We start from the raw sequence: 19,684 nt of genomic DNA on the forward strand, positions 1-19,684 counted from the left end.
GATGCTGTTGTTTGATTACAGATGAGACCAATTTGCCGGCCGATATCCCTAGTTATCTGTCGTCTCAGGGGACATTAGCTGACAGACAGGATGGGTACATCTCCTCAGAGAGCGGAAGTCACCACCAGTTCATTACGTCTTCAGGAGGTGGATTTTTCCTGCCACAACATGACGGTGCTGGTGAGTGTCTGAGATGTCCGTGGACAGTTGTTTTGAAGTCATGGGGGGATGTCCTAGATGCAATAGTAATTTCGGAAGAAATTGATAACAGTGATGAGGGCCTGGCCCAAGATTAGTAGCAAAACTACAGTTCTCTCCCTCTTCCCCCCTCCTCTTCCCTCCTCCCCTCCTCTTTTTCTTCTCTTCCCCTTCCCCCTCCCCCCTTTCTGTTTTTTTTCCAGAATGGACATTAAGGTTTTATTAAAGACTAGATACTGTGGAAAGACACACATGAGTAAGTTCTCAGAGAAAGGGAAGCGCCCCCTCTGAGTAGGAGTAGAAAGTCCTTTTATAGCTGCTCAGAGAATATGAGACCAATGCAAGTAAAACGTTAAAACACAGAACAAAGAAAGGGAAGAAAATAGTAGGAAATGGAAATCCCTCCCGTGCTTATGGGTTGGAAGAATTAATATTGAGGAAAATTGCTATAACCGTGAGAAGCTATCTACAGGTGCATGGTAGTCCCCACAAAATTCCAGTGTCAGGGCCCGGAGAGACGGCTCAGCTGTTAAGAGCACTTACTGCTCCTCCAGAGGACCTAGCTTTGATTCCCAGTGGCTCACAACTGCCTGTAATTCCAGCTCCAGGGAAATCTGCTCTCTTACGTGCAAGCTCCTGTGCACGCACACATGTGCGCATACACGCCCATTCTATATCCTTTTGTTAAATTCTTGAAAAACACTTTTTTTTTTTTAAATGGTAAAAGAAGAGTAGGCAAATTAGGTCAAATTTAATTTCTCTGAGGATGTCCTGTTTTCTTTACACTGTGATGTCCTGTGTTGGGAGTTTCTTGCATAATGTCAGAGGCCAGGTGGCTTCAAGACTATGGGGGGGGGGGGTTGGGGGGGGAGCGGATGTCATACATGGTGCCTTATGTTTTTTGAGACTAAAGATGGAGGAAGCCAGGTGCAGGAGCATCTCAGCCCAGACCCATTCCCTGTGTTCACAGGCAGTTGCAGCACTTCCCAGACAGGTGGTTTAAAGGAAAAAAAAAAACTACGTACACAGTGCTTGGCACATGCCACGGCCTCTGCATGGCAGAAACTCCTGGGGCTTTTCTCAGCGTTTTAACTTTTACCACCGTCCTTTATGGAGCGTCTATATTTGCTCTATACCAGACTGCGTAGTCGGAAAGGAAGCATACTTGTTTTCAGCTTCAGAACTTAGTCCGCGGTGAGGTGGATACTCAACCCAAAGAATCTAAAAGAAAGAGAGACAAGCTAACTGTGAAGATATACTAGGAAAGACAGTCAGAGCAGAGGCAGCAGACCCAAGCACAGAGTGAGTGTCAGGGTTGGCTATGGTGATATTTTATTTGTATTAAAATGTTATTTGTATGTTAATAAATAAAGTTGCCCGGGGTCAGAGCTATTAGCAAGCCATAGGAAAGCAGGGCAGTGGTGGCGTACGCTTGTAATCCCAGCACTTGGTAGGCAGAGCTGGGTAAGTCTCTGTGTGTTCAGGGATACAGCCATTATTGGATACACATGCCTTTAATCTCAATACCAATCATGGAAAACCTGGAGGCCTATACAGACAGGCTGTGACGAGGCGTTCATGTAGTTGGGTTTACAACCAATGAGAAGGCAGAACAGGAACTCTATATAAAGACTTTAACACAGGGGTAGCTCTGGTTCAGAGAGGTAGGACCACCGCAGGAGGAAGGGTAAGGTTTTAGCTCTTAGCTCTGACCTCTTGGCTTTCTTCTTTGCATTGGTTCTGTGTTTCTTATTTAATAAGAAGGTTGGTTACATCTACAGTTGGCCAAGAACAGAGACCCAACCTCAGTCAGGTATAGTGAGACTAACTGAGAACTCCTTAAGAGACAGGGCTGAGGCATAGAAGTGACAAGCTGGCCTGGGAAGGTGGTACCCTCCCAGAGCAGCTCCAGGGGCCCCCAATATCGATGATCTACAGGGCGTTTCTCTCTTAGACCACAGGGCGTCCATCCTCGGCTTCCATGGCAACTCGAAGGAGACCCTGTCTGTAATCCTCCAACTGCTATGTCCACTGCTAACTGTTGTATGGTTCCATGATGTTTTGGGTTTGGTTTGGTTTTTCAAGACAGCGTTTCTCTGTGTAGTTTTGGAGCCTGTCCTGGATCTCGCTCTGTAGACCCGGCTGGCCTCGAACTCACAGAGATCCACCTGGCTCTGCCTCCCGAGTGCTGGGATTAAAGGCGTGTGGTTTAATTGAACGACCAGGAGATGTTTTGGTTCGGCTTGGTTTCTTTGACTCAGCTTTGAGGCGGGACACTAAGAGATTGTTAGTCAACTGTCAATCCCTGAGTCCAGTCATCTGGAACATTTTACAGGAAGGTGGTAGTGCTGAGCGTTCAAACCATGGCCCTACGCATAGAAGATCCTTTCCCCTTAGAATCCAGATGGGCTAGCAATAAGGTTGGCACACCTAGCTCAAAGGCTTATCAGGACTTACTATAGCTGCCCTGATGGGTAGAAACATTTACTATCTGGACTCCAGGGTAGCTTAAATGAACCATTACAAGCCCAGCACATGGGCCTTAAGAAATTAGCAAAAAAAAAAAAAAAAAAAGAAAAGAAAGAAAATCTTATGTACGTGTGTACTTTTTCTTTCTTATCACATTCTAGCCAAATTTTCTTCTGTAAATCTGGGAAATCAGAACCAGAGAGAAGGTGGAATGGCATTTAATACAGTTTAGTGACTGAGATTTGTGTCTTAAAGGGACATGCCATATTGACAACAGCAGTGAGGCCGATGTGGAAGCTGCCCCTGATCCGTTCCTCTGCCCCTTTGTGGGCTCCGCGGGCCCTGTGTACTTGAAGGGGAGTGTCTATGGCCCAGATCCATTTGAAGTTTATCTTCCAGGTATGGCTTTCTTGATTGACTAGAGTTCTGTTCTCTGAAAAGACTTGGAGGCATGCTAACTGTATCTCCTTCTGTTGTGGGTCCCAACTCGAAAAGGTTGCAGTTCTGACCCCAGGATAGCCTTGATGGACCACTGTGAGCCCAGCTACATGAAGAAGGACTGCTTCCCGTGCGCTCATCCCTCAGAGGAGCCCTGTGATCGGAGCCTCAATAGCATCCCGTGGCCACACTCAAGAAAGCTCATGAACTCCATGTACTCTCAGAATGAGGGACCTGCCGTTCAGACCCTGTGTTTAAACAAGTCCTCTTTGGATTTTAGTGCAAGTCAGGAACCGGGATCAGTTACTTCAAGTAACTCTTTCATGGGTAAGTTTATCAAGCTGGGAATCAATCGCCTTGCTTCTCTGACTCACAACTCCATCCTGCTTTGGACAATGGTTTCATTTCTAATGTTACTGTGGTATCCTCTGGATTGCAGATGTTTCTGAAGTGCATTCGGGGCTGGGAATTGTGTGTGGTTATGTATTTAATCTGTACCTAAGCCCCAGGAGCTTTCTGGGTTATGCTGTGTGTGGCATGTAGGAGACCAGAGTTTGGGGAATGACTTAGGAGCTGAGCTTGTCAGTCATGTGGAAAAAGTGGTTTTGGGTCCCGGCAGCCTGAGGGGTGGAGCTGTGTTCTCTCCATGGTTGTGGTTTCGTACGTCTGGTGGCTTCTAACTGAACTCACAGTGGAAGCCGGGAAGGCAGCACCCTACCTCGCCTGGCTTCAGACCGGTTGAGATAATCTTGGGGAGAGGCCCGCAGCACTCACAGCGAAAGCCGGTGCCATTAAATAACGACTAGTACCTCAGGTGGATTGTGATTTTTTTTTTTTCCGGTCTCGTGTGTGGGAACAGTTGGAGGGAAGAACCGAGAGTGAATGAATGCTCTTTTTACTGAGGGAAGCAATCAGAAAACAGGCCTCCACATGCCCCAGTGTGCTCTAGTGTCCTTGGTTTGTTTTTAAAAGGAAAATTCCAAACCGTTTTCCTTAAGCGTTTAAGAAATTTTACCTGTTGTTCCAGTATGGTTATGTATATACCTTCCCGAAGGGGAGGGGAAGAAATGAAAGCACGTTTTGTAGAACTAGGGTAGAAGTTTTAGTTGATTGGTTGATGTTTTGCTACAGTTGAAGAAAGGGCAAGACAAGAGTCTGTGGAAAGACACTGGCTGAGTATTGTGCAATCGCCCTTCCTGGAGATTCATGGGCTCACAGATCCGCAAGCCAGGGCTCCGGGACCATTTTTCAATTGACAGACTTCAAGAACGTCAGTGTTCAGTGACTAATGTTACTAAGGGTCATGAGAAAACATTAAAATGGATTGATTTATTTGGTGGTTTTGAATAAGCAGGTGTGCAGGTGTTCTGTGCATAGTATTCTGTGACAGTCTAATATTCCGTAAATAGTGTATCCACAGCGCACACCTACACCTGCACAGGACTCTGGGGAAAAAAACTTATTCACGTTCGTGGAAGCATGCTCGCTCTTTTCGGTGTGTTCATTTCTGTGCTGGCAAAAGGCCCCACGTGCTCATGGGAATTTCTTCCCTTGCAGGTACCTTTGGAAAACCTCTGAGGAGACCTCACCTGGATGCGTTTTCGAGCTTTGCGAAGCCACCGGACGGTCAGCCAAGGCCCTTTCATGTGAAAGCGATTTCCTCTCCCGAGCTGGACTCTGAGTCAGAGGAGGATGAGAAAGACAGGACAGATTTTCGGGAGGAGAATCACAGGTGTACTTATCCACAGATATTAGACACTTACAGGACTCCAGACTGCCAGCCTTATGACTCGGGCACATAGACTGGACGGGAACAGGAAAATCGACACACTACCTCATCTGGGCTTCTATTGAAGAGACACAGAATCGAATCCTATGTTTTTAAATGGACTTACAAAGTTTAAAAAAGGAAAAAAAAAAAGCTTTATTTATACAGATGAACCAAAATTACAAAAAGTTATAAAAATTTTATACTGGGAATAACTTTCATATAAAAATGCATTTTTAAAAAGTATTTTATAACTTCGTTTTATATGAAAAATATCTTATGTAAATTAATGGCATAAGTCCATGACTATTTTATGTATTTTTATAAAGCCAGATTTCTTTTTATTGAGAATGAGTACTAAAGCCTTTTAAATAATCCTGCCTTACCCCTCCCCCCCTTTTTTTTTTGGATAGAGGCCACTTCATTCTCTTTTGCACATTACATTTAATAAAATGTGTCATTTGGTGCCAAGCCCCATTTATACAATAATAGATTTTACCGTTTTCAATGCGTTTTGGACCTATTTCATTTGTATTATCACATGTCAGATGAATTAAAAGTTAACGTATTAAAGTACAGCCAGGGGACCCATTCAGCCCACCCCCACGCCCTGGATGGTTACAAGACAGACGTCACGTGATTCGCAGCCACACGCGCTCCAGGAGAAGGAGTTGCAGCCATCAGAGGTGTATTCCTAACCTCACAAACAGAAGAGGATACAGCCGTCCGGTCACAACTGTCACTTAAATGACTCCACAATCCATGTTTCCTTAATAATGCTAATGCCTTGTGGTCCAGCACCTAATGTCTCTCGCAGGAGTTCCCCACCCACCATGGCTTGTGTTATAGCCAGAAGGCTCTTTATCTCCGGTCTCTGCTGTGGAAAGGGCCACAGAGAAGGTGAGCTTTCACCCACAGTTGCTGTGGGATGTCATCCCACTCTTTCCTGCCCCTACTAGTCTTCACTGGATGTGGTTGGTGTACCCATAGTGGCGTGGTTGGGCTGTGCACAGTGTTTCTAAAGTATTTTGAAGCATTTTTTTTTTCTAATGAACATATTTTACTGACTTTGTCGTGCCAACTCTACTTCGTTGAAATTTAAGATATTGAACCTGTCACTTCAACACTTACAATCTTTTAAGGTGTTTGTCTCAAACAGTATGAAGGGAGAATGCCACATCCCAAGCTCATGCACGAAAGAGGGGAGATTTTCAACACTACCCTCACTGCAAGCAACAGAGTAGATAAACTTACTACACTTGAAGTCCCTGGGGATAAAACTGGACATTTATCCTTAGGAGACTCTTGCTGGTGTGTGCCATTTAAAGAAAACACTCCGGCCCAAGATAAGTTGCCATGACAGGAGTTAGTGTAGCAGTACTGAATTTAAAAAATCAAAACCTGAAGACATGTGGGTTTCAGCCATTTGCATTTTTTTTTTAAAGTAAACTAAAAATAGTACTTGGGAAAGCGGGATCTTCTTCGAGGACACGGTGGAGGTAAGGTCTTCCTGCTGGGTGTCCTTCTCTATTGAGAGTCAGGAGCCCAAACCTAGATCACAGGAAGCTTCCCCTTTCATTTAGACCTTAGAATCTAAGACAGGAAGTGCATCCCTCCATGGACAACCAGCGACTAGTAGAAGTGATTTCCTGTGCTTTGTCTTTATCAAACTCAGATAAATTTTGAACTCTTACTGTGAATTTGTCTACATTGTTACCTGACATGCTCCGAACATGGACTTCTTAATTATGAACTTCTTTTGAAGGAGTTATTTTTTTTTTCAAAATTTGGTAGAAAAGTTTAAGTCAACAACTTAAACTGAAATGCTGGATTATTGGGTGAATCAGATGGCTCAGCAGGGAAGAACCCTTGTTGATTTCATAGAGGGCCCAGGTTCAGTTCCCAGCACCTGCATGGCTGTTCACAACTGTAACTCTAGTGCCAAGGATGTCTGATGCCCTCTTCTGGTGTTACAAGCACCAGACGTACACAGTGCACAGACGTGCTTGTAGGCAAACTCACACATGAAATAAAAAGAAGTCTTTCTTAACACAAGGTAAAACTGGGTTCTTCAATGTGATTTTACTGTGCTGGTTGGCCAAACTTGTGGATCAGATATGAATCTTATCTGTCTAGAAAAAGGAGAACCCAGTTCCTCTGACATCAGTAAGAAGAGTGTACACTATGTTAATACCTCCCATCGGATGAACAAATATGTAGATATTAAGTTCTAAAATAATATAAAGGTAAGGGTGAATCTTAAATCCCTTGGTCTGCCCATTTTATTTTTGTGATGTTGGGGGTCGAACGCAGGTCCTCAATCAAGTGCCTTTTCACTGAGCTGTACCTCCAACCTAAAGTTTGGTTTATTTCTAAGTAGAATTCTTAAACTTTTAGCATAGCTTTCTTGTTTTCTGGTAGAAGATCACACCTCATACAAACATATCTTCCTAGATGTTCATAGACCTTCGGTATCTTTCTTCATCCTACTCTTGATGCTAAAGAGATTTATTATGTGTGATCTTGACCTGTTTAAGATCTTGGGATAGCTCTCAATAGCATCCACAACTAGATGTATGGTTTTCATTGTCTTCCTACAGAAGAAAGGCACAAATGATTTCTCAGAGCAGAGCTGGTCAGTACCTTTCGAATATTGGTAGAAAATGGAAAGCGGCTTGGTCTCCACACCCTCTCGGTGATGAGAGAGAAATAACTGGAAGCCAGTGTCACAGATGTGCTGTGCTGCGATGCCTCTGAAGACTGAGAACTGAACGTCATGGCAGCACATCCCCTCTGTCTCCCCCGGTCTCAGGATCTGAAATGACGAGACTTGTGCAATAGGATAATTTGGAACTTGTAATTTTCAACACTCGGAAGAACACAGTGCCCTGTTCCTCCCAAACAAAATCAGTCTTCAAAGAGAGGACCACTCCTTCATGAATGACTCCAGAAATATCTAGTTACCAGAACTTCTCTTTCTTAACAAGGCATTCCTTAAATCTGTGTCACACAAGGATATGGTAACGGCTCCGAGAGATTTCAAATGTGACCTAAAAACCATCGGTACATTCTTTTAATAGATTCACTAGAGGGTGTGCACACATGCATTTATAGAGTTATCCCAATATCTGGAGTCAGTTGTCTTCCTTTTATTCTTTAAGAAATTTGATATTGGATAGAGTATCTTTGGCAAAAAAAAAAAAGTTTCATTTTGTTGATAATTGATTTTCATAGTTTGATGTTTTTTTGATAATTGATCAAATCCACCCTTACTGTAAAAATTTCAGGTTCACTTTTCTTCCTACTCACTTCATTTAATGCCAGGGATCTGATGCTTGAACTTAAATTCTATATCATCTATCCACCAATGAAGAAAAAGTTTAGCCAATACTCATGCAGCTTTTTATTGCGTTTACATTATTAAAGATTCTTAAGAATGAAAGTCATCCACGACTGTTCCAAGCTAGTTCTTAGATTTTGTCTACGATTCTTTTCTCCTTTTCATGCATCTTCGTTGGGCTTTCATGGCTGACTTTGTTTTATTTAGCTTAATGTCGTAGGTCCGGTTTGAAGACAGCACCTAATATCATGATGAGGTTATTACCATGGTTTTCATGAAGTTGGTTTATCTACTTTTTATTGTTTTTCATGTTTTTGCAGAGTAGTTTTGTTTGTTTGTTGTATTTGTTTATTTTTTATTTATTTGCTTATTAGGGGTGTGTGTGTGTGTGTGTGTGTGTGTGTGTGTGTGTGTGTGTGTGTGTGTATGTGTGTATGTGTGTTGAAATACTGAACTGAGCTAGGTGAGTGCTTTCCCAGGAGCTACATCCCTAGGCCCATTAGTGATTGGTCTCTTTTTTCTACACACGGCCTTTTTGGTCTGTCTTCAGATCAGAGCTGAAATTTGGCAGCAGCCCACTCATTTGCCCAACTTTATATACATAGTTCTGTATTTTTCCCAGGTTAATCAGTGGACAGAGGGAGTTTCTCAGTTATGTAACTGGCATGGTCACACGCTACTCTTTCTTGCCCAGTAAGCCTCTGTGGCTGGCACTGATTTTGTACCTAAAACGTTTGCGTTCTCACCAAGCAAACTGGAGTGTCACATGACCTTTGAGCAGCAGGGTGGCTGAGGCTGTTGGCTCTGTGTATCCACCTGCCCAGCGCAATCCCAGCTCAGGTTCTGCCTTGTTTAATCACCGTCCGTCATCACCGTTCCTGCTGATTTTGCACCTGAGTTTTCTCAAGGTCTTCCATGCCTCTCTCCTGGGATCCCTTGGCGGCGCCTGGAGCTCCGGCTCTTACCTGTCTCTGGTAGCGGTGACGTAGCAGGTCTCGTTCCTTGCTTTATTCAGTCCCTTGTCTTCACTATTACCAGAAATACCGTTCTAACGTGGATCTGAATGGATCCAGTGTCTGTTGAAACCCTCCAGTGGTTAACTTTAAATCCTGGTTACGGAATAACTGGGTGATCCCCACGCTACCATCTCGCCCGTGCCCTCCCCTCTCCCCAGAGCGCTCTCAGTCTTCCAACTCTAGTTTTTGCCAGCCTCAGCACAGTGTCCACTCACTGCCTTTCTGCTGATGCCTTTACCTGCGAAGCCATGTCATCAGCCCTGTAATATTTATTCTAAAATAAATACTTATTCTTTTTATTTATTTTTGCTTTGTTTTGTTTTTTTTTTTTTTTTTTTTTGAAACAGGGTTTCTCTATGTAGTTTTGGAGCCTGTCCTGGATCTCACTCTGTAGACCAGGCTGGCCTCGAACTCACAGAGACCCGCCCGCCTCTGCCTCCCGAGTGCTGGGATTAAAGGCGTGCGCCACCACCGCCCGGCTAAATATTTCTTCTTAAAATAAATATTCCCTCAAATTCCTACGTTGGACACAAATAATTATCTCCCAAATTGTTTTTCCTCATCGTTCACCGGGCAGGCCTCTCCAGGGCCAGCCTGTGGTTTTATCACAAGGATGGTAGCCTTTCTCCTCTCTTGCTCCTGAGCCACCGTGAGAAACCACAAGAAAGTAGTTGTCCTTGAAGCTGTCTGGGATGCCTGACAAGCACTAAGTACAGTCAACCTGTATGCCAATAAGGTGGTTTCAACCCAAATAAATAAGTGAGAGTGACATGGTTTGGATCTAGTAGTGTCCCCAAGGGCCTGTGTGTTGCAAGCTTGGTCTTGAGTACAATAGGAGGCGGTGAGTCTGTAAAAGGTGGGGCCCAGTACAAGGTGACTGAGTCACTGTGGACATCCTCAGGAGGAACTGTTAGTTCCCACAGAGAAGAGTTGCTTCAAAGAGCTTGGCTAGCCGTCCCCATGCTCTGGTTTCCTGTCTTGCCTTGTGACCCTACACTTGCTCCCATCACCGTGGTGGCGGTGTCCGCCCCCTTCACCAGAGCCTGCTCTACGTCCTTCAGATGCCAAGCCACGAACGAGGTCAACTGCTTTTCTTTGTAAGCGCCCAGCCTCCATATTTCATTGCAGCACCGGAAACCAAAGTTCTGTAACACAGAGCACAGAATCCCCTTTTGCTTGTGTGTGTGTTTGTTTTTGAACACTCTCTAGACCCGTGGTTCTCAACCTTCCTAACGCTGCGACCCTTTCGTCCAGTTCCTCACGCTGTGGTGACCCCCAACCCTGAAATGATTACTGTTGCCACTTCGTAACTGTAATTTTGCTACTGTTATGGACCATAATGTAAATGTCTGATATGCGACCTTGGTGAAAGGGTTGTTCGACCCCAAAGCCTAATGACTCACAGGTTGAGAGCCTCTTATCTGAGTGTGATGACCCGGCATTTACCAGGAAACTCCATTCATGGGCAGTGTGCCAGAGGTAAAAAGATGTGTCCAATGATTAGAAAAGTAAATGGCTCCACATGACTGTCCGGTGTGGAGGTGGGGACTCAGTTGTCACTGGGTCTGAGAACTGTTGCTCATTCTGCATTCTGATAGGGTCACCAATGCCCTCTGTCTATAAATACGGTTGCCAGGATCATATTCAGCCATATGCATCCTTTCCAAACCTCACTTCTTCATTTTCCACTCTCAAGTTTTCTCAATCAAGTTTCTAAAAGTCAGGGTTCCTTTTCAGCCTAAGAGCACATTCAAATCTAGTTTACCCAAATCACCGGGACTCCGTTCTCAAACTGAGTACTGTTCATAGTCCTCACTCTTCCAGGCGTGCATGTAATTGCACGGATCCTCATTAATCTCTGCTTCCTCTAGCTAGACTCATGTTTTGCTGATTTTTCTTTTCCAGATTTTAGAAGAGGGTCTCGGTGGAAACCCAGGCTGGCCTCAACTTGTAATCCTCCTGCCTCAGCCTTCCAGGTGCTAGGGTAGATATCCGTCGATGGTCTGTCCTAGCATTGCTTTTGCTCATGGGCATTCACGTTTGCAGGTTTTCATTTCCCTCTTTTTATGTCATTTATCATTTTTTTTAGTGATTTAGTAGTCATCTTGTGAAGCCTTCAGAAGCTGGAGAGGTGGCTCCATGGTTAAGAGCACTTCTGATGCTTTCTTCTGACTTTTAGGGGTACTTGGCACATCCACGAAGGCAAAGCTCCCTTACACATAAAATAAAAATGATGTAGAGCGTGTTTGGAGGTCCTAGCAGGGAAGGGCAGCTACTCTTATACTCGTGACCGAAGATTGGTCTTCTTCTATTCCGGGAAGTTCGTCGTCTTCGACCAAGTGTACAGCTTTGGGAGGGACGCAACATGGAGTGGTGAGGGAGGAAGGGAGCACCTGCCTAGCCAGCCAGATCAGCCGAATCAATCCTCCTGGCAATCAGTGGGGGGACAGACATAGCAGTCAGGTTGCCCTCCCATCCAGGCCAGCCTGGTCTACAGAGCAAGTTCCAGGACAGCCAGGGCTATTCAGAGAAAACTTGTCTCAGAAAATTTAAAAAAAAAAAAAGAATTAGAATCAGCTTTCATACTAGCCCCTTAAGATTGCCTGAGCACAGGTCACATTTAGTCATAGACCTGGCTGCCAGCTGGATTTGGGTCCTGTCTGTCTTGTTCCAGCACTGACTGTGCACGGTTGGCACATGCCTTAGACCTGGCCAGTGGTCACTTCCTCTTCCCAATCTTTCCACAGCCCCAGAGCCCTGCCGAGGGCTCAGTTTCATGCGGTGGCAGTGAACCCATGCCCACTCCGCAACGTGTGGGGAAAATCCTGGCCCTCTCGAGCTCTGGGCCAGTTTCACGACTTAAAGCTTTGCAGAAACGAAACCAGACTTTAGCCTCTGCTCCTGCTGTTCTCTCTCTCTCTCTCTCTCTCTCTCTCTCTCTCTCTCTCTCTCTCTCTCTCTCTCGTGCGCGCGCGTGTATGTGTCTCTCTCTCAGGTGTGTGCGTATCGGTGTGTGTATCATAGCGCAGGAGGAAGGTCACAGGACAACTGTGAAGTCATTTCCTTATTTCCACCCTGTTGGGCCCTGGGATCGAACTCAGGACTGTCTCACCAGCCAGGTCAATTTCATTGTTTTCTGTGTGATAGCGTCTCATAAAAACCACACACACACACACACACACACACACACACACACACACACACACACACATATGTCTATGCATACCCACTTGTATTTTTTTGGTTCCAAATGAAAGTGAGAAATTACAGTGTCATGCTGGCCAAGCAGGACCTCCTCCATGGAAGCAGGGAGAGACTACAAGCTGGAGCAGAGACTGGAGCCGTGGCTCTGCAATTAGATGGGTGATAATACAGATGTACGATGAAACCATGGTACAGAAGGTGGTAAGTTTGAAGAAGGAAATCAATGGGTTTTATTCTGTACAATATGAGGGATTTATTAGAATACTAAGTGGAAGTTTCAGTAGGCCGTTAGAAAAAGAACATAAAGTTCAGAAGAGCAAAGTGGTCTTTATGAAGCCGTGGAAAATACTAGATCAGTGGTTCTCAAACTGTGGGTCTCAACCTTGGGGGGGGCTGTCAAATGACCTTTCACAGGAGTCGCATAGCATATATCCTGCATATCAGATATTTACATTATGATTCATAACAGTAGCAAAATTACAGTTATGAAGTAGCAATGAAAATAATTTTATGGTTGGGGGTCACCACACCATGAGGAGCCGTATTAAAGGGTCACAGCATCAGGAAGGTTGAGAAGGGAAAGTACACTGTCTGAGGCTGGGGAAGTTATATGTCTATAGAGATGTAAATAAGAGAACCCAGGGGCAGGAGGTACACAGATGAGGTGGAATGATCCTGAAAAGACTTCAGTGGGGTGAAAGAAAACTCATGATTTAAAATGTATTTAGTGACCTCACCTTCATGTAATGTGCACTGGGCACTTTTTAGGAGTATTGTGCCACCTACGGAAGTTTAATGGCCAAATAAATAAAACTTACCCCATCGTTCAGCATATTGGGAAGTAAATTTAATAAGCCTAATGAACGCTCTTCAGCATGGTGCAAAGTGACAAGTGTTAAAAATAAAACTTAAAAAAAAAAAGCTGGAAAGTGGTTTTAACAATATCAGAGGTAGAGAATAAAATTTTACGTAAGATGACTGGAGGACATTCACTCATTTTATCTGTGTCCTGGAGAAGGTATTCGTGTCGGGGGACAGCACTCAAGACTGAAGACAAACTTCAAGGGCACCGATGTTGTAGGAACCTGCAGCTGGCTGGCCGAGGCAGAATGGAGCTGTAGAAACATAGGATGACAAGGCCTTAAGGGAAAGTACACTGGTCTTTCCTCTACGAGACATGCCTATACCTGAAGGGTTTTCATCAAAGGGAAGACGTGTTAATAGGCATTTATTCAATACTGGGAGATGAGTTGAGCCTTGTGCATATTAATATGTGTTTAACTACATGTTAACTCTATGTCTATGTTGATAACAGATTAAAATGGACAAGGTTGGAAGTAAGGGGTTGCTGAGAAAGATGGGATGAATCTCAGATGTCTAATCCCAGGTGGGGGGCATTGTAGGACAGTGAGGTTTATTGTAGAGAATGTCAGCTCAGTTTTGGGCAGATTCAGGAATTCTGAGAAATATTCAAATGTCAGGTTGGCAGTATATGAATCCAGGATGAATTTATGAGCTCAGGAGTCATCAACGTAGAGATGTTATTGAAAGACTTTGAATCAACTTATTCACTAAGGGAGTAAGTAAAGAGAGAAACAAAAAGACGTTCAAGACAGGCTCTGGGGCTCGCCAACAAAAAGCACGTGACAGATGAAGAGTCCGTCTAAGCTGATTGAGAAGGAGCTGGTCGGCGGGAGGAGAAGCACAGACGGTATCCTTGGAAACCAAGTGAAAAATGTATCAAGGAGCACAGAATGACTCCTGACCATGTGTAATCTGCTAAGAGGTCAAGAAAGCTGGAGCCTGAGAATCTGTAAGTTGGTTAGTCATGTGAAATTCGTAAATGGCTGTGAGAGTAACTGGGCTGGAGTCATGGTGCAAAGCTTGATGAGTATGGACTCCAGGGAGAATGAGAGGAAAGACATTAGATGCAGAAACTCCGAAACAACCTTCTGAAGGCATCTGATTAAATGACAAGAGAAATAAGGAAGCCACCACAGGACAAAAAGCCACAAGAGGAGTTTGTTTTGTAAGATGAAAAGCAAATACCCAGCATGTCTTAATGTTAGTGAGAAAAAAATCTAGTAGAGGACTAGTAACCATTGGAACTGGTGTTGGGGGGAGGGGCAGAAGGTTGCCGAGAAGAGTGGTTTGTCTAAATTGTCAAGTTAGATTGAGAGATGTTATTTTATTCAGTGTTCTCTTAAAGAACAGGATTGATAGAATGAATGAAAACACACACATGAATACACAAATATTCATTCATTCATACATATATATGATTTGTCAGGTTGGATTATACATGGTCTTAGTAATCCAATCATGGCTGTCTCATACTGAAGAGGCTGAGAATCCAAGAGTTCCTCAGTCCACAGGAGGACTCAGCAGCCCCAATATGACACCGAAGGCCTGGAGGATTGCTGAAGAGCTGTGATCCCAGGGGTGGAATGCAGGTCATCAGGCTAGGTGGGAAGTTTTTTTATCCAATGAGCCAGCTCACCAGTCCAGGAGAACTATACTTTTAGAGAGATAAAAATAAATAAGAAGTAGATTCCTGCCCACTCTATCACTATTTCACGGTAGTCCTTGTGAATGACAGTGTCCAGAAGCCAGAAGTAAGCCACCTGGCAACATGTTCCAGTAAAGAGCCAAGATGTAGCTCAGTTAGTGCTTGTCTAGAATGCATGAAGCTTTGGGTTCAATCCCAATGTGGCATAAACTCAGGTGTGGTGATGCATGTTTGTAAACCCAGGATTTGAGAAGTCAAGGTTCACCCTTGTCTATAAGAGCAAGTTCAAGGCCATCTTAGGATAAATGAGACCTGACTCATTGAAGAGTTATATGGATGTGGGTCTTGAACAACAGAGGGATTGACATCCTTAAAACCATTACAAAAGCCGGGCGGTGGTGGCGCACGCCTTTAATCCCAGCACTTGGGAGGCAGAGCCAGGCGGATCTCTGTGAGTTCGAGGCCAGCCTGGGCTACCAAGTGAGTCCCAGGAAAGGCGCAAAGCTACACAGAGAAACCCTGTCTCGAAAAACAAAACAAAACAAAAAAAAACCATTACAAAACCTTTAAATGATATAGTACAACACTAAAAGACAAAGTATAAAGGTGTACTCCGGGAAAAATCACCTACTGACAAGTTGAAGTGTGTATTCTTCGGTTGTCTTCTGTGTATATAAATTTCCAAAATGCCCATTTTTAACATTCTGGGGCACACATTATTTTGCTATGCTGTGTTAATCAGACTTCTATCGCCATGATAACATACCTGAAAATTAAAAAAAAATCAAAGCTCTAGTTAAAAAGAAGAAAGCTTTGTTTTGGTTCTCAGCCACAAAGTTTTCAATCCTGACTTTGTCTGGGGGGCGAGGGCGGGGGAGGGGGGCAGGGAGGAGCTGAGTAGTACTTCATGATAGTCAGAACCAGGTGAATGAATGCTGCTCATCTCAGGATGGCTAGGAACAAAGAGAGGGGAGGGTTTAGAGCCCCAGTCTTCAAGGGTAGACTCCAATGATGTCACTTCTACCCGCTAAAGCTTCTCTTGAAGATTCACTATCTCTTGGTTGTACCGCAGGCTGGGGACTAAACCCTCAACACATGGTCCCTTAGATGATGTTTAAGATCTAAGATAGTGCATGCACATTAACATAATTTTATAACACAGTTGATACTGGCCATATAATCTTAGTTTCACTTCTGAAATCCTTTCTCTGACTTCCTTGAGAGCCCCCAAACTCCAAAGATTGTTCCCAAATACCACTATGTTTCGAACAGAAGTTACGCTATAGCCAAGTCCATTTTATGAACCGTGATCCCAGCACACAGTGACCCATAGCAGCCAGGTACACAGTGACCACCAATTAAAGCACAGTGGCTACTCTGTGGCCAATGGCATACCACCATTCCTGGTGGGGGTTGCCTCCTAGACAGAGGCTTATGCAAACCCATGTGTTTCCTTTCTTCCTCCACTTTTCTCACACCCACTCTAGCCCCATACAGATCTACCATCAATCAGACCCAGCACCACCCACGGAAGCAGCGAGATGGTTGTTTGGAAATCACCACACACCTATGTGTCAACAGAGGCCGGATCCACAACCGTGATGCCAGCAGGTACAGCCACATTGCCAACACACTCTGGACAGTCTACTACCAGTTTGGGAATGCCTACATATTAAACTTGTGCCAAAGCTCCAAACTGTGGTGAATGGAGGTCTTGTGTACCCCACACCTTTGCTGTCAAAACAGAAAGGTTGAAGGGGTTTCTTGGTTTCATTACCCAGTACCCCACCCCAGGGAAAATGAAGCCCTCCTTTAGAGCCAGGTCCCTCGACTTGGACCTCACCTCAGGCCAGGTGTTCCTGAATAAGTAATATAGATTTATATATACTTCTAATCCAGCAGGAGTGGGGTCTACGTAGAAAAACAAGCTATTAAAGCCAACGATCATAAAAAAAAAAAAAAAAAGAAAGAAAGCTGTCAAAACAGAAAGGTTGAAGGGGTTTCTTGGTTTCATTACCCAGTACCCCACCCCAGGGAAAATGAAGCCCTCCTTTAGAGCCAGGTGTTCTTTAGAATTTAGCAATAATGGCAAGGAGAGGGTGAGCTCACTTTTAAGAAAACAATAGAAGTTTATGCTGGTTTTGTAAGCATGCATGTAATTTTAAACATGTTATATAAGAGTAAAACAGAGAGAAAATAAAGAAAAAGTAAAGAAGGAAGGAAAAGGATGGAAGAAAGGAAGGGAAGGAGGGAGGGAGGGAGAGAAGGAGGGAGGGAGGGAGGGAGGGAGGGAGGGAGGGAGGGGAGGGAGAGGGGGAGGGAGAGAGGGAGAGGGGGAGGGAGGGAGGGGGGAGGGAGGGAGGGAGGGAGGGAGGGAGGGGGGAGGGGGGAGGGAGGGAGGGAGGGAGGGGGGGAGGGAGGGAGGGACTAGTGTCTATGAAAACCTGCACTGTCCCCAGGAAACTCAGGGGTCAGACCTGGGCCCAGGCTCCCCTCCCCTCCGCCACCCTCGTTCTACAGATGCTAATATAAATCAATTAGGGGCTGACACAATTGGCCATCTGACAAACATTCCCTAATAACGCAGCTCAGGAGAACACGGCGTTTCTGAGGTTCGGGTTATAGCGCTTTCCATGTAGCTGTAAATTCCTCGCCGTGTCAGCACAGGTGGATGGCTGGGCTGAAAATAAAATGTTCCCCCCCCCCATGCCTAAAGCACTCCCTGGATGGTTGACGAAAGCAAGTTGTGGTTTAATTCAACCACTTAAACTCCGAAGGAGTTAAAAAAAAAAAAAAAAAAAACCCAAACCTTCATCAAATTCAGACAAAAAAAAAATTTAATGGGGGAAGTTGAGATGTGTGGGCGGAACGCAGGGGAGAAGAAAGGGAAAATACTGGTGGCCAAGGGTTCCAGCAAAAGCAATTAGAGGACTCATTATTTGGAAAATTGTAAAAGAAAAGACCGTGGCTAGACATGCGCTCAGTTCCTTGGGAGTAATTAAAAGAGACGCGGCACCCCCCCACACACACACACACCACACACACACACACACACACTCCGTGCGGACCACTGCGGGCCTTGCACTCGGTGACTTACATTTTCCACTATCAATGGCTGAGCGTGGAAGTGCTCAGGATCCGAGTTCTTCCCCCAGACCCCTCTTCTGTTTAGAGAAAGCCAGTGGAATCAAGCCAGTTTTCCTGGCGTGGAGAGTGGAGGGCGAATTGCAGTTTCCGTGCCTTTTCTTAAACCCTCCACAGGCAGCCCCCACGATTCTGCACGTGCTCTCGGGAGCTTTTAGCATAACTCTTGAGAACGTAGCAGACAGTCGAATTCTACGCCCAAGCGCCATCTAAGAGGCGTCCTCAAAAGACGCGTGGAGGACGAACGCATGGCAAAGCAGAGCTGTGCTGCTGTGTTATGATGAAAACCCAAAATCTGAGTACGTCCCACGTGACCTTTTAAAAAATGAAGTGCAGTTACTTCGTCTGATTCGCTCTTAATTCTCTTTAGTTTTATATGTCAGTATGCCCCAAATGCACACTGGTTATTTGTGAGAAGGATAAAATCCCTTCGGTGTAATTATATGCATGCCTGGCACTGAAGGAGGTCAGAAGAGGGCTGCAGATCCCCTGGAACTGGAGTAGTCACAACCAGTTGTGAGCCTCTCTGAGGGTGCTGGGTATTGAACCCGGGTCCTCTGCAAAAGCAACAAGTGCTCTTAACCTCTGAACCATGGCCTTAAAAAAAAAAAAAAAAAAAAAAAAACCAAAAAAAAACCACAACCCACTAAGTCCAATTTGAGCTGTCCATATGTGTATGACAGACCAATTCCTTGTTTGATTAGATGTATTGAATTGTCTATACGTTTTTGATAACTTGAACTATGAAGGGATTCATTGTTAGTTTAATTTAACCTAAAATTCTTTGGTGGTTATGCCGAACAGTTTTCAGCACAGTGAAAAGAAATTACACCATGTGGTCTACATAATGACCCTAGGAAGTCTTTTTCATGATCTACAATGTTAAACTAGAAATTTATTCTAGGTGTAAAAAAATTAGCTTGTAGTTGAGCCTGTTTGTTTGTTTGTTTGTTTGTTTGTTTGTTTGGAGACAGGGTTTCTCTGTGTAGCTTTGGAGCCTGTCCTGGATCTCACTCTGTAGACCAGGCTGGCCTTTAATCCACAGAGATCCTCCTGCCTCTGCCTCCCCATTGCTGGGATTAAAGGCGTGCGCCGCCGCCGCCACCACCACCCAGCTGAGCCTGTTTGATTTTTAATGTGTTGTTGTTGTTGTTTGTTTATTTAGTGTGCATAGATGCTTGGCCTGCGTATATGTATGTACACCAGGTATGTGCCTGATATCTTTGGAGGCTAGAAGAGGGCATTGGATCCCCCGGAACTGAAGTTACAAATGTTTATGAGCCACCACGTAGATGCTAGGAACCCCAGATTTCTAGAAGGGCAGACAGTGCTCCTAAGCACTGAACCCTCTCTAACTGAGCCTGGGTTTTAACATATTATTGTGTTGTATATATTGTGAAACCTAATTGCTTAAGCCTTATGATGTCATGGCCATTTCTTTTTTCTTGTTGGCCTGTGTATGGGTGTGGCATGGTAGGTGAGGTAGTTTGAATGTCATTGGTCTACATAATCTCATCGGGAGTGGCACTATTAGGAGGTGTGGCTTTGTTGGAGTGGGTGTGGCTTGTTGGAGGAAGTCTGTCACTGTGGGGGTGGGC

The 19,684-nt window shown here is 44.6% G+C and overlaps 1 protein-coding gene and 1 long non-coding RNA gene across 3 annotated transcripts in view; one reads left to right on the top strand and one right to left on the bottom strand.

The window, feature by feature from the left end:
* The window catches only part of Lrig3 (leucine rich repeats and immunoglobulin like domains 3), a 51,343-nt gene extending 45,981 nt beyond the window's left edge, over nt 1-5,362 (top strand). Inside the window, exons 16-19 of the mRNA XM_052753517.1 lie at nt 22-180; nt 2,923-3,066; nt 3,163-3,432; nt 4,663-5,362. Of these exons, the coding sequence (XP_052609477.1) occupies nt 22-180; nt 2,923-3,066; nt 3,163-3,432; nt 4,663-4,907 (818 nt within the window). The 3' untranslated portion in view covers nt 4,908-5,362. The remainder of the gene's footprint in view (nt 1-21; nt 181-2,922; nt 3,067-3,162; nt 3,433-4,662) is intronic.
* Nucleotides 121-18,469, bottom strand: LOC128119854 (uncharacterized). Of its 2 annotated transcripts, none has more exons than XR_008221711.1 (5): nt 18,040-18,469; nt 15,574-15,708; nt 4,695-4,782; nt 1,224-1,419; nt 121-233 (listed from the first exon to the last, which is right to left on the bottom strand). It is a non-coding gene; the product is annotated as an uncharacterized LOC128119854 (long non-coding RNA). The 2 variants fall into 2 exon arrangements; XR_008221712.1 differs by having other exon boundaries at nt 15,570-15,708.
* Between the last annotated feature and the right edge of the window lie 1,215 nt (nt 18,470-19,684).

Source organism: Peromyscus californicus, unplaced genomic scaffold (genome assembly GCF_007827085.1).
Source record: "Peromyscus californicus insignis strain IS unplaced genomic scaffold, ASM782708v3 Scaffold_24__1_contigs__length_46423439, whole genome shotgun sequence".
NCBI classification, from domain to species: Eukaryota; Metazoa; Chordata; class Mammalia; order Rodentia; family Cricetidae; genus Peromyscus; species Peromyscus californicus.